Consider the following 13,125-nt stretch of genomic DNA (forward strand, 5'->3'; position numbering starts at 1 on the left):
TCTTTACTTGAGAACTGGAAAGCTATATGTCTTTAAACCTTAGAATCCCACTCAGGTTAGTGAAAAGCACAGGGAAGGAAGACCAATTTAGGGAGCATCAGATTCACAATACCATCACTTTTCTTCTCTGGAACAAGTATCACAGTTAAGACTATCAAATGGAACTGTCTGCATGCTCTGGGCTCACACTGAAGTTTGTGTGATGTGAATCTACTGGATTCTACACCTTTTAAGGTTCTTTATCTCACTTTGCTTACTGCTATATGTATGTGTACACATCTATATGCATGTGTGCACTTATATTTTCAAATATTGACATTCAAGATTTTGTCTAATTAATAAAGTATAAATTGATCAGTTAATTGAATGATAAAGTATTATGCATTTGCCTGTTTTGTCTTTTCCCTAAGGGTCATAGAGCTGTAAATGACCCCGGAAATCATTTACTTCAATCTCTTTATTTTATGGAAGATAGAAGTGTGAACCAGACAAGCTAAGTAATTTGTCCCAGGTCACAGTGCTAGTTTTTGCTTGAACTGAATCTAGATTTTGTGCCTCCTGGTTCCTGGCCCAATGCCCTTTTTACTGTACTAAACTGTCTTATCACTCATGAAGTGATAGGTCTTTCTTCTATTTGGATATTTGTACGTATTGATTAACATTAAAAACAAACAAAACTTTTAAAACAAACAAATAAAAAGCTAAATTCATTGAGAGGCCAAATGAAGTACAGGACTTTTGGGTAAATTGCTACCACTGTTTATAAGATCTTCCAAAAGTTTCATTTAGAGTTTAGTAGTTGGTAACTTGATGGGATATAAGCAAGTGGCAAATTTTCCTTATTGAGGTTGATAGCAGAGTTTCATTTTTTCTAGGAACAGAATATTTTCAGTCTGTTCACATGTGTTCAGAATGATCATTTAAAATAAGCAAATTTAGATTTCTAAGATAGCCAAATAGGAACAGCTCTGGTCTACAGTTCCGAGTGTGACTGACGCAGAAGGTGATTTCTGCATTTCCAGCTGAGGCACCTGGTTCATCTCATTGGGACTGGTTGGACAGTGGATGCAGCCCACGAAGGGCGAGCTGAAGCAGAACGGGGTATCGCCTCACCCGGGAACCACAAGGGGTCAGGGAAATTCCGTTTCCTAGCCAAGGGAAGTCGTGACAGACTGTACCTGGAAAAATGGGACACTGCTGCCCTAATACTGTGCTTTTCCCAAGGTCTTAGCAACTGGTAGACATGGAGATTCTGTCTCCTGCCTGGCTTGGTGGGTCCCACGCCCACGGAGCCTTGCTCACTGCTAGTGCAGCAGTCTGAGATCAAACTGCAAGGCAGCAGCATGGCTGGGGGAGGGGCATCCACCATTGCTGAGGCTTGAGTAGGTAAACAGAGCTGCCAGGGAGCTTGAACTGGGCAGAGCCCACCACAGCTCAGCAAGGCCTACTGCTTCTATAGACTCCACCTCTGTGGGCAGGGCATAGCTGAACAAAAGGCAGCAGAAAACTTCTGCATACTTAAACGTCCCTGTGTGAGAGCTCTGAAGAGAGCAGTGGTTCTCCCAGCATGGCGTTTGAGCTCTGAGAACGGACAGACTGCCTCCTCAAGTTGTTTCCTAACCCCTGTGTAGCCTAACTGGGAGACATCTCCCAGTAGGGGCCAACAGACACCACATATAGGTGGGTGCTCCTCTGGGACGAAGCTTCCAGAGGAAGGATCAGGCCGCAATATTTGCTGTTCTGCAGCCTCCGCTGGTGATACTCAGGCAAACAGGGTCTGGAGTGGACCTCTAGCACACTCCAACAGACGTGTAGCTGAGGGACCTGACTGTTAGAAGGAAAACTAACAAACAGAAAGGAATAGCATCAACATCAACAAAACGGACATCCACACCAAAACCCCATCTATAGGTCACCAACATCAAAGACCTAAGGTAGATAAAACCACAAAGATGGGGAGAAACCAGAGCGGAAAAGCTGAAAATTCTAAAAACCAGAGTGCCTCTTCTCCTCCAAAGATCACAGCTCCTTGCCAGCAATGAAACAAAGCTTAATGGAGAATGACTTTGATGAGTTGACAGAAGTAGGCTTCAGAAGGTTGGTAATAACAAACATCTCTGAGCTAAAGGAGCATGTTTGAACCCATTGCAAGGAAGCTAAAAACCTTGAAAAAAGAAGGTTAGACGAATGACTAACTAGAATACACAATGTAGAGAAGACCTTAAATGACCTGATGGAGCTGAAAACCATGGCACGAGAAGTTCGTGATGCATGCACAAGCTTCAGTAGCTAATTCGATCAAGTGGAAGAAAGGGTATCAGTGATTGAAGATCACATTAATGAAATAAAGCGAGAAGACAAGGTTAGAGAAAAAAGAGTAAAAAGAAATGAACAAAGCTTCCAAGAAATATGGGACTATGTGAAAAGACCACATCTACATTTGGTTGGTGTACCTGAAAGTGATGGGGAGAATAGAACCTAGTTGGAAAACTGTCTTCGGGATATTATCCAGGAGAACTTCCCCAACCTAGTAAGGCAGGCCAGCATTCAAATTCAGGAAATACAGAGACCGCCACAAAGATACTCCTTGAGAAGAGCAACCCCAAGACACATAATTGTCAGATTCACCAAGGTTGAAATGAAGGAAAAAAATGTTAAGGGCAGCCAGAAAGAAAGATTGGGTTAACCACAAAGGGAAACCCATCAGACTAACAACGATGTCTCGGCAGAAACTCTACAAGCCAGAAGAGAGTGGGGACCACTAGTCAACATTCTTAAAGAAAAGAATTTTCAACCCAGAATTTCATATCCAGTCAAACTAAGCTTCATAAGCAAAGGAGAAATAAAATCCTTTACAGACAAGCAAATGCTGAGAGGTTTTGTCACAACAAGGCCTGCCTTAAAAGAGTTCCTGAAGGAATACTAAACATGAAAAGAAACAACTTGTACCAGCCATTGCGAAAACATGCCAAATTATAAAGACTATTGATGCTATGAAGAAACTGCATCAATTAATGGACAAAATAGCCAGCTAACGTCATAATGACAGAATCAAATTCACACATAACAATATTAACATTTAGTGTAAATGGGCTAAATGCCCCAATTAAAAGACACAGACTGGCAAATTGGATAAACAGTCAAGACCCATCAGTGTGCTGTATTCAGGAAACCCATGTCACGTGCAGAGACACACATAGGCTCAAAATAAAGGGATGGAGGAAGATCTACCAAGCAAATGGGAAAAAAAAAAAAAAAGCAGGGGTTGCAATCCTAGTCTCTGATAAAACAGACTTTAAACCAACAAAGATGAAAAGAGACAAAGCCATTGCATGATGGTAAAGGGATCAATTCAACAAGAAGAACTAACTATCCTAAATTGTATGCACCCTATACAGGAGCACCCAGATTCGTAAAGCAAGCCCTTAGAGACCTACAGAGACTTAGACTCCCGCACAATAATAATGGGAGACTTTAACATCCCACTGTCAACATTAGACAGATCAATGAGACAGAAGGTTAACAAGGATATCCAGGACTTGAACTCAGCTCTGCACCAAGCAGAGCTAATAGATATGTTCAGAACTCTCCACCCCAAATCAATAGAATGTACATTCTTCTCAGCACCACATCACACTTATTCCAAAATTGACCACATAGTTGGAAGTAAAGCATTCTTCAACAAATATAAAAGAACAGAAATCACAACAAACTGTCTCTCAGACCACAGTGCAATCAAATTAGAACTCAGGATTAAGAAACTCACTCAAAACTGCACAACTACATGGAAACTGAAAAACCTGCTCCTGAATGACTACTGGGTACATAACGAAATGAAGGCAGAAATAAAGATGTTATTTGAAACCAATGAGAACAAAGATACAAATGTACCAGAATCTCTGGGACACATTTAAAGCAGTGTGTAGAGGGAAATTTATAGCACTTAATGCCCAAAAGATAAAGCAGGAAAGGTCTAAAATGGACACCCTAACATCACAATTTAAAGAACTAGAGAAGCAAGAGCAAACAAATTCAAAAGCCAGCAGAAGGCAAGAAATTACTAAGATCAGAGCAGAACTGAAGGAGATAGAGACACAAAAAAACCTAAAAAATATAATGAATCCAGGAGCTGGTTTTTTGAAAAGATCAACAAATTTATAGACAACTATCGAGACTATTAAAGAGGAAAAGAGAGGAATTAGATGCAATAAAAGATGATAAAGGGGATATCACCACCAATCCCACAGAAATACAGACTACCATCAGAGAATACTGTAAACACCTCTATGCAAATAAACTAGAAAATCTAGAAGAAATGGATAAATTCCTGGACACATACAACCCCCCAGAAGACTAAACCAGGAAGAAGTTGATTTTCTGAACAGACCAATAACAGGCTCTGAAATTGAGGCAATCATTAATAACCTACCTACCAAAAAAGTCCTGGACCTGATGGATTCACAGCCAAATTCTACCAGAGGTACAAAGAGGAGCTGGTACCATCCCTTCTGAAACAATTACAATCAATGGAAAAAGGGGGAATCCTCCCTAACTCATTTTATGAGGCCAGCGTCATCCTGATACCAAAGCCTGGCACAGACACAACAACAACAACAACAACAACAACAAAGGAATTTTAGACCAATATCCCTAATGAACATTGATGCAAAAATCCTAAGTAAAATACTGGCATACTGAATCCAGCAGCACATCAAAAAGCTTATCCACCATGATCAAGTCGGCTTCATCCCTGGGATGCAAGGCTGGTTTAACATACGTAAATAAATAAATGTAATCCCTCACATAAACAGAACCAAAGACAAACACTACATGATTATCTCAATAGATGCAGGAAAGGCCTTCAATGAAATTCAACAGCCCTTCATGCAAAAAATTCTCCGTAAACCAGGCATTGATGGAACATGTCTCAAAATAATAAGCGCTATTTATGACAAACCCACAGCCAGTATCATACTGAATAGGCAAAAACTGGAAGCATTCCCTTTGAAAACCAGCAGAAGACAAGGATACCCTCTCTTACCACCCCTATTCAACATACTGTTGGAAGTTCTGGGCCAGGGCAATCAGGCAAGAGAAAGAAATAAAGGATATTCAGTAAGGAAAAGACGAAGTCACATTGTCCCTGTTTGCAGATGACATGACTGTATATTTAGAAAACCCCATCGTCTGAGCCCCAAATCTTGTTAAGCTGATAAGCAACTTCAGCAAAGTCTCAGGATACAAAATCAATGTGCAAAAATCACAAGCATTCCTATACACCAATAACAGACAAACAGAGAGCCAAATCATGAGTGAACTCCCATTCACAATTGCTACAAAGAGAATAAAATACCTAGGAATACAACTTACAAGGGTTGTGAAGGACCTCTTTAAGGAGAACTACAAACCACTGCTCGACAAAATAAAAGAGGACACAAACAAATGGAGGAACATTCCATGGTCATGGATAGGAATAATCAATATTGTGAAAACGGCCATACTGCCCAAAGTAATTTATAGATTCAGTGCCATCCCCATCAAGTTAACAATGACTTTCTTCACAGAATTGGAAAAAACTAAAGTTCATATGGAACCAAAAAGCCTGCATTACCAACACAATCCTAAGCAAAAAGAACAAAGCTGGTGGCATCATGCTACCTGACTTCAAACTATACTACAAGGCTGCAGTAACCAAAAGAGCATGGTACTGGTACCAAAACAGATACATAGACCAATGGAACAGAACAGAGGCCTCAGAAATAACACATCTATAACCATCTGATCTTTGACAAACCTGACAAGAACAAGAAATGGGGAAAGGATTTCCTATTTAATAAGTGGTGCTGGGAAAACTGACTAGCCATATGTAGAAAGCTGAAACTGGATTCTTTCCTTTCACCTTGTACAAAAATTAATTCAAGATGAATTAAAGACTTAAATGTTAGACTTAAAACCATAGAAGAAAACCTAGGCAATACCATTCAGGACATAGGCATGGGCAAGGACTTCATGACTAAAATACTGAAAGCAACGGCAACAAAAGCCAAAGTAGGCAAATGGGATCTAATTAAACTAAAGAGCTTCTGCACAGCAAAAGAAACTACCATCAGAGTGAACAGGCCACCTACAGAATGGGAGAAAATCTACCCATCTGACGAAGGGCTAATATCCAGAATCTACAAATAACTCAAACAGATTTACAAGATAAAAACAACCCAATCAAAAGGGCAAAGGATATGAACACAGACACTTCTCAAAAGAAGACATTTATGCAGCCAACAGACACATGAAAAAATGCTCATCTTCACTGGTCATCAGAGAAATGCAAATCAAAACAACAATGAGATACCATCTCACACCAGTTAGAGTGGCGATCATTAAAAAGTCAGGAAACAACAGATGCTAGAGAGGATGTGGAGAAACAGGAACACTTTTACACTGTTGGTGGAAGTTTAAACTAGTTTAACCATTGTGGTAGACAGTGTGGTGATTCCTCAAGGGCCTAGAACTAGAAATACCATTTGACCCAGCAGTTCCATTACTGAGTATGTACCTAAAGGATTGTACATCATGCTGCTATAAAGACACATGCTCACGTATGTTTATTGCGGCACTATTCATAATAGCAAAAACTTGGAACCAACCCAAATGTCCGTCAGTGACAGACTGAATTAAGAAAATGTGGCACATATACACCGTGGAGTACTATGCAGACATAAAAAAGATGCAGACATAAAAAAATGAAGTTGGAAACCATCATTCTCAGCAAACTCACAAGGACAGAAAACCAAACTCTGCATGTTTTCACTCATAGGTGGGAACTGAACAATGAGAACACTTGGACACAGCGCAGGGAACATCGCACACTGGGGCCTGTTGTGGGGTGCGGGACTGGGGGAGGGATAGCATTAGGAAAATACCTAATGTAAATGATAAGTTGGTGGGTAAACTGCCTAAACTCCTTTTGCAGCTTCCTTTTGCCTTCAGGATAAAATCTGAGCTTCTTAATATGGTATATTGGTCTGTTCTCCCATCGATATAAAGAAATACTTGAGGCTGCATAGTCTATAAAGAAAAGAGGTTTAATTGGCTCATGTTTCTGCAGGCTATACAGGAAGCATGATGCTGGCATCGGCTTGGCTTGTGGGGATGCCTCAGGAAAGTTACAGTCTTGGTGGAAGGCAAAGGGGGAGTGAGGCATCTCACATGGCAGGAGCAGGAACAAGTGAAGAGGGAGGGAGGTGCCACACACTTTTAAATCTTATGAGAACTCACTATCATGAGGACAGTACCAAAGGGACTGGTGCTGAACCATTCATAAGCAGCCATCTCTGTGATCTAGTCACCTCCCACCAAGTCCCACCTCCAACATTGGGAATTAAAATTTGACAGGAGATTTGGGTGGGGACACAGATCCAAACCATATCCCATGGCTTCTACGGCCTTGATATCTGGGGCCTGTTCATATCATTTCCCCACCATGCCTTTGGTTTCTCACAATTCCTGTAGGTAAGAAGTCTGGCACAGTGTGGCTGGATTTTCTTCTCAGGGTTTCACCAGGCTAAAATCAGAGTATTGCCTTGGTATGTGACTCTCAGTCTAAGCTCAGGGTCCTCTTTCAAGCTCAATGGTTGTTGGCAGGATTCAGATCCCTGTTTCCTTGACATGTGGTCTCCTTCATCTTTAAGCCAATACTGACATGTTAAACACTTCTCATGTCTCAAATTTCTCTGACTTCCTCTTCCATCACATTTCTGTGACTTTCTTGTCGGCACTGTAGCTCATGCAACTGCTTCAACCCCACCTGCAATCCAAGGTATTTTAAGGTCAGCTGACTAGTAACCATAATTACACCTGCCAAGCTCCTTTGACCATATAGGGTATTCATGGACATCACACTAGGGTGCAGAGGTCACAAGAGTAAAAATTCGGCTTACCACACTGCAGTACCCTCTGACTGAAATACTCTTTCTTGCCCTCACCTCCTGCTCCTGCAACTGCTAACTTTTACTTTATCTGTTAGGTCTCTGCTTTACTGCTTTTCTCCCTCATTGTCAAGTTTGGGTTAGGACCTTCTCCTCAGTACTTACATATTACTCTGTATTTCCCCATTTGTAGCACTTGTCACTCTCTGTGTTGATCTGTATCCTTTCTGGGGACTGCCCAGTCTTTGAGAAGCTGTGTTTATCTCAGCTCATTTGTGTTTTCTCTGCTTAACTGAATGTCTGCAATACATACAGTTGATGTCCAATAAAAAAAAATTGAATCAATGAATTATTTGTGTTTATGAAAGATGGAAGCATGATCGCTAATATAAAATTCTAAGACTGTTACCCAGAGGAAGAACTGAGAAGCCAGTTTTCACTTAGTATATGCAGATTATTATTATTTTTTTAAATGAACTGGCCTGCTTTTATAAGGTGGTGTACTCCTCATTACTGGATTTTTTTAGGTGTAAGCCCAGGGACTGGGTGTCAGGGATATTATTTGGAGGGCAAAGTGCACAAGCTCTGTTTTGTGACTCATTCTTCATTAAGGGTTGCTACTAGAACAATGAAGATGAGCTCACTTGCTTTACCATACCTGTGGCTCCCAGGAGGGACTCACATCGTGTCATTACCAGCAGTGCCCCTGTCTTTCGCTATGGAATTACCCTAAGAAAGTTGGTAATGGCCCAGAACCATTGTGTAATTAGCCAGCATGGCATGTGTGTGTGCATACGCAGGTACACACACACGCACGCACACACAGCTATTATAGAGGTTACTAATGACAGCTATGTAGGGGACAAAGTTTTTAATGGACCAAATGTCTTTGTTCATGTAGACCATGCTTTTTGACGTAATTGACTTCTAGTACCTTGTACTGGTTGCTGAGTCATAACTGAGTGGCAAGATTGGTATAGTAGAATTACAAGTCATTAACTGTGTAGAAACAACATTAGAAATAAAAATACTATTAAGATAGATCAGTAAGAGAAGGATTGTAATTCAGTATTTAAGAATAGTCTTTCTGGGTTCAAACCCCCAGGTCTACTACTTACAAACTGTGTGGCCTTGGACAAGGTTTTTAAGTTTCTGTACCTCAGTTTCTCAAACTATAAAATGGAGATGGTAATAATAGAACCTAACTTACAGAGTGATTGTGAGGACTAAATAGGCAAGATAGGAAGACATATAGTGCTTAGGATATGATAAGCATTGTATAAGGGTTAGCTGCTGTTACTATTATCATTATTCATTCCACAGGCACATTAAGGATAGTTCAAGACCTTCAACCATGTGCAGAGTGTATGGCATATCCTAGGAATACAATAAATATTTTGGGGTAAATAAATAATGTGCTAATTTGTAATTTTGATTTATATTTGCTCTTTCAGATAAATACAGGAAATTGACCCAATAACTTTATAAGCATAATATGAAGAAGTTATTGTAGTCTTGTCTTGTACAGAGCTTGCTAGGGCAATCTGGAAAAATATCTACTATTAGGACTTACCTTCTCTGTTCTTTGTTAAAGCAAATGGATATTTTGAAAAGCCATTAGGTTTTTTTTTTTTAAAGCAAGTTATAATCACATGAAATTAGTACTTTGCTTATAGGTGTGTATCATTTTCATCATGATAAAGTGAAATGTTCTTGCCACAAAAGTGTTCTCTTCTGAATTCAGGTGAGATGTTAACACTTTCCTTGTCTTTGTGAATAGGTTCATCCTAAGTTCCACTATAAACAGGCTCATGACTCGGGCACAGACACTTCTTGCGTGACTTTTTCCTATGATGGTAATGTCCTTGCCTCTCGTGGAGGTAGGTTAAAAACTTTCTTTTTGATGTATTTCTCCATATAAAACGACCATCTTTAACAAATATGACAATAATACCCTAGTGCTTAGTAAAGCTTGCTGTGATTTTTGTTAATGCACCTTTGCCAGTCTGATTTCTTCATTAAAATACATTTCCAACTTTGCAACATTGTTTGTATTAAAAATTACCAAGTAAAATGTTTAAATATTTACTTATTTTTTGCCTAAGTTTTTCATTTAGATTCAAATTCCATAAGAGTTTGAAGCCTCCACAAAAATGATCTTTGCTTCTACCTTGGGAAGTTTATAGATGATCACCTAGATTCTTTCTATACCATTTTATAATTCTGTATCTGTTACTTCAAAGTCTTCTATTTGTTGCTTGACCATTGCTTTTTTTTTTTCCTTCCCCAGTTCAAATACTAACCCAGTTTAGTTTTTTTTAAAAAGTCTATATCTAGATGAGATTTTCAAAAATGGTTCTATATGGTCATATTGTAAGTTTACTTATCCATATGCATATGCTTGGGTACAGCTTCCTAATTTTTTGCTAAATCTTTATCACATAGATAGGTTGTGTATTGATAGAAGGAGATGGAGAATAGTGAAGGCAGCATTATGGGAGAGTATGGGACATAGCTGAAGATTTTCCTATAGACCCATTTGTGGGAAGAGAAAAATAGCATGGTAAGTAGGCTGGAGCCATGTTACAGAGGGTCTTAAATATCACATAAAGAAAAGAAATACTAATAGCATGGTAAGTAGGTGGCAACTATGCTACAGAGGCCCTTATATAGCCTTTATTCTGTAGGCCAAGGGAGGAGCTACATTTTAGGCAGGTGAATCTAACAGTGCTATATTTAGCTATTTATTCAGTCACTCGACTACTGTATATTGAACATCTACTATGAGCTAACATTATGCTAGGTGCTGGGTATAATCTGTAAACATCATAGACAGAATCCTTTTCCTGAAAGACTTTACAACCCAGTGTAAAGGATAGTGGAAGTGAAGAGAGAGGCAAGAGAAGTGGCACAGCTTTCCCCTCAATTTAACTAGTCCCTGTCCTTTTACCCTTGGGAACTCATTCAGATTCTCTTTAGGGAAACTTTACTATTATATCTAAACTACTCTCATTTGCATAACTTAAAAAAATCAAAGTACATATACATGTAATTCTCTGTGATACACATGGCAAATGTGGATATGTACAAAATATGTATTTTGGTCCATCAATTCTAACCTGCTACTTGAGTTCAGAGATGACTCCCAATTAAAATTCTGTATATTCTTTTTTTAAAACAATGGTTCTCATCCCAAGAGTGTATCTGAATCCCCTGGGAAAGTTTTCAAATGGTGAATGCTCCACTTAGGAATTCTTACATCCACTCTTGCATCTTTGGGATGGTATATCCAAGTCTCTGAGGTGGAGTTAGGGGAGAAGAGGGGAAAAAGGGAGACTGTAGCTTGAAAATTCTTCACAGGTGATAAAATAGGTGAGCCCATAATTACTCAACTGAGTAATTACCCAGTCGATAATTACTCCCTTAGAAGTATAAAAGTAACTCTATTTCAGTCAAAGCCGTTTTGGTGATAATTCTTACCTTTCCCTTCCATCACACACACACACACACACACACACACACACACACACACACACACAATTCTTACCTTTCCCTTCCATCACACACACACACACACACACACACACACACACACACACACACAATTCTTACCTTTCCCTTCCATCACACACACACACACACACACACTTCTTACCTTTCCCTTCCATCACACACACACACACACACTTCTTACCTTTCCCTTCCATCACACACACACACACACACACACACACGCTTTTGGATAACTTAATTGGTCAATACCACATGTATACTGTATTCCATCATTTTCCTTCCTGGATGTATACAGTATGGCAGGTGGAAGTCTATTCAGCAGAGTCCTCAGGGTGTTACAAGGTGCTTCTGCTAGCTGCATAACCTCTGGATTAGATGGAATTAATACAGGTTAATGTTTTCTTATTATTTGAAGATTGTGGGGATGTGTAACCTTTTTTTAAAGACTAAAAGCAGACCGGGTGCAGTGGCCCACACCTGTAATCCCAGCACTTTGGGAGGCCGAGGCAGGTGGATCACTTGAGGCCAGGAGTTTGAGACAAGCCTGGACAACATGATGAAACCGTGTCTCTACTAAAAATGCAAAAATTAGCTGGATGTAGTGGCGCATGTCTGTAGTCCCAGCTACTCGGGAGGCTGAGGCAGGAGAATCGCTTGAACCTGGAGGCTGAGGTTACAGTGAGCTGAGGTCATGCCACTGCACTCCAGCCTGAGTGACAGAGCAAGACTCCATCTCAAAAAAAAAAAAAAAAAAAAAAAAGACTAAAAGCAATAAAGTAACATTCCAAAGGTGAGCCTTACAAAGTTCTCCCAGTACAAGCAGGTCCTGCGTCCAGCCAGTTATGGATTAGTGCACCTGCCAAAAGTTGGGTTTCAGAGGAAGCTTCACTGTAAAAATGGGGATTTTTACTGAACTCTTTATTCTCCTCACTTGCACCTGATTCTCATTCCTTATTGGACCCAAGGGATTGAGGCAGGTCTCAGCTGTGGGCACTGGGGAGCAAGAACAGCAAAAACATTATTTATATGAGTTTGGCTTTTGTTCTGTTCAGGAATTAGCCTTATAGAAATATTAAAAAGGGATTTTTTAGAATTTATTTTTTAAATAAATATGGAATGCTTCACAAATTTACACGTCATGCTTGTGCAGGAGCTATGCTAATCTTCTCTGTATCGTTCCAGTCTTAGTATATGTGCTGCCAAAACGAGCACGAAAAGTGATTCCTTAAAAATATTCATTATTCTTTAAACGGCTTGGTAAAGCTGTACTCCCCAGCAAAGTGAAGAATGATAGCTATAGGTAGAATTACACTGGAGGGAAGGGAATCACATGGCTCACCCTTATTAATGTTAATGGATAGCTTTACTCACCAGTGGGAAAAGGAATCTGTTGTGAATTGAACTATTTTCAGTCCTGATAGCTGTTAAATTAAAATCTTCTCAAGAAGTAATGTATGCTCAAATACACCACAGGGGAACTACCATCTGCTCTAATATCATACTTTAGAGTAGATTCTCCAGGGTTCCTTCTAGCTTGCATCTATCTGGAAAGTAATTTCTGGAAGCCCAATTCATTATCAAATAGCTTTCAACTGTTCTTGCGACTGCTGTTTTCAAGCTCTCTGAACAGTTAAAAAAGTAAAACATGCTTGTGTGAATCTAGCTTCTTTCTGCCTTTCTTTCTTCC

At 39.7% G+C, this 13,125-nt stretch overlaps 1 protein-coding gene and 1 non-coding gene across 12 annotated transcripts in view; one reads left to right on the forward strand and one right to left on the reverse strand.

Moving 5' to 3' along the window:
• WDR70 (WD repeat domain 70) overlaps positions 1-13,125 on the forward strand; it is a 382,962-nt gene that overhangs the window by 310,319 nt on the left and 59,518 nt on the right. For all 11 annotated transcript variants that reach the window (XM_065546168.1, XM_045393640.2, XM_005556746.4 and 8 more), the window contains one exon: positions 9,706-9,805. In XM_065546168.1, coding sequence (XP_065402240.1) covers positions 9,706-9,805 — 100 coding nt within the window. The remainder of the gene's footprint in view (positions 1-9,705; positions 9,806-13,125) is intronic.
• LOC123574183 (U6 spliceosomal RNA) lies at positions 12,544-12,650 on the reverse strand. Its single transcript, XR_006699081.1, has one exon. It is a non-coding gene; the product is annotated as a U6 spliceosomal RNA (small nuclear RNA).

This window comes from Macaca fascicularis, chromosome 6 (genome assembly GCF_037993035.2).
Source record: "Macaca fascicularis isolate 582-1 chromosome 6, T2T-MFA8v1.1".
NCBI lineage: Eukaryota > Metazoa > Chordata > Mammalia > Primates > Cercopithecidae > Macaca > Macaca fascicularis.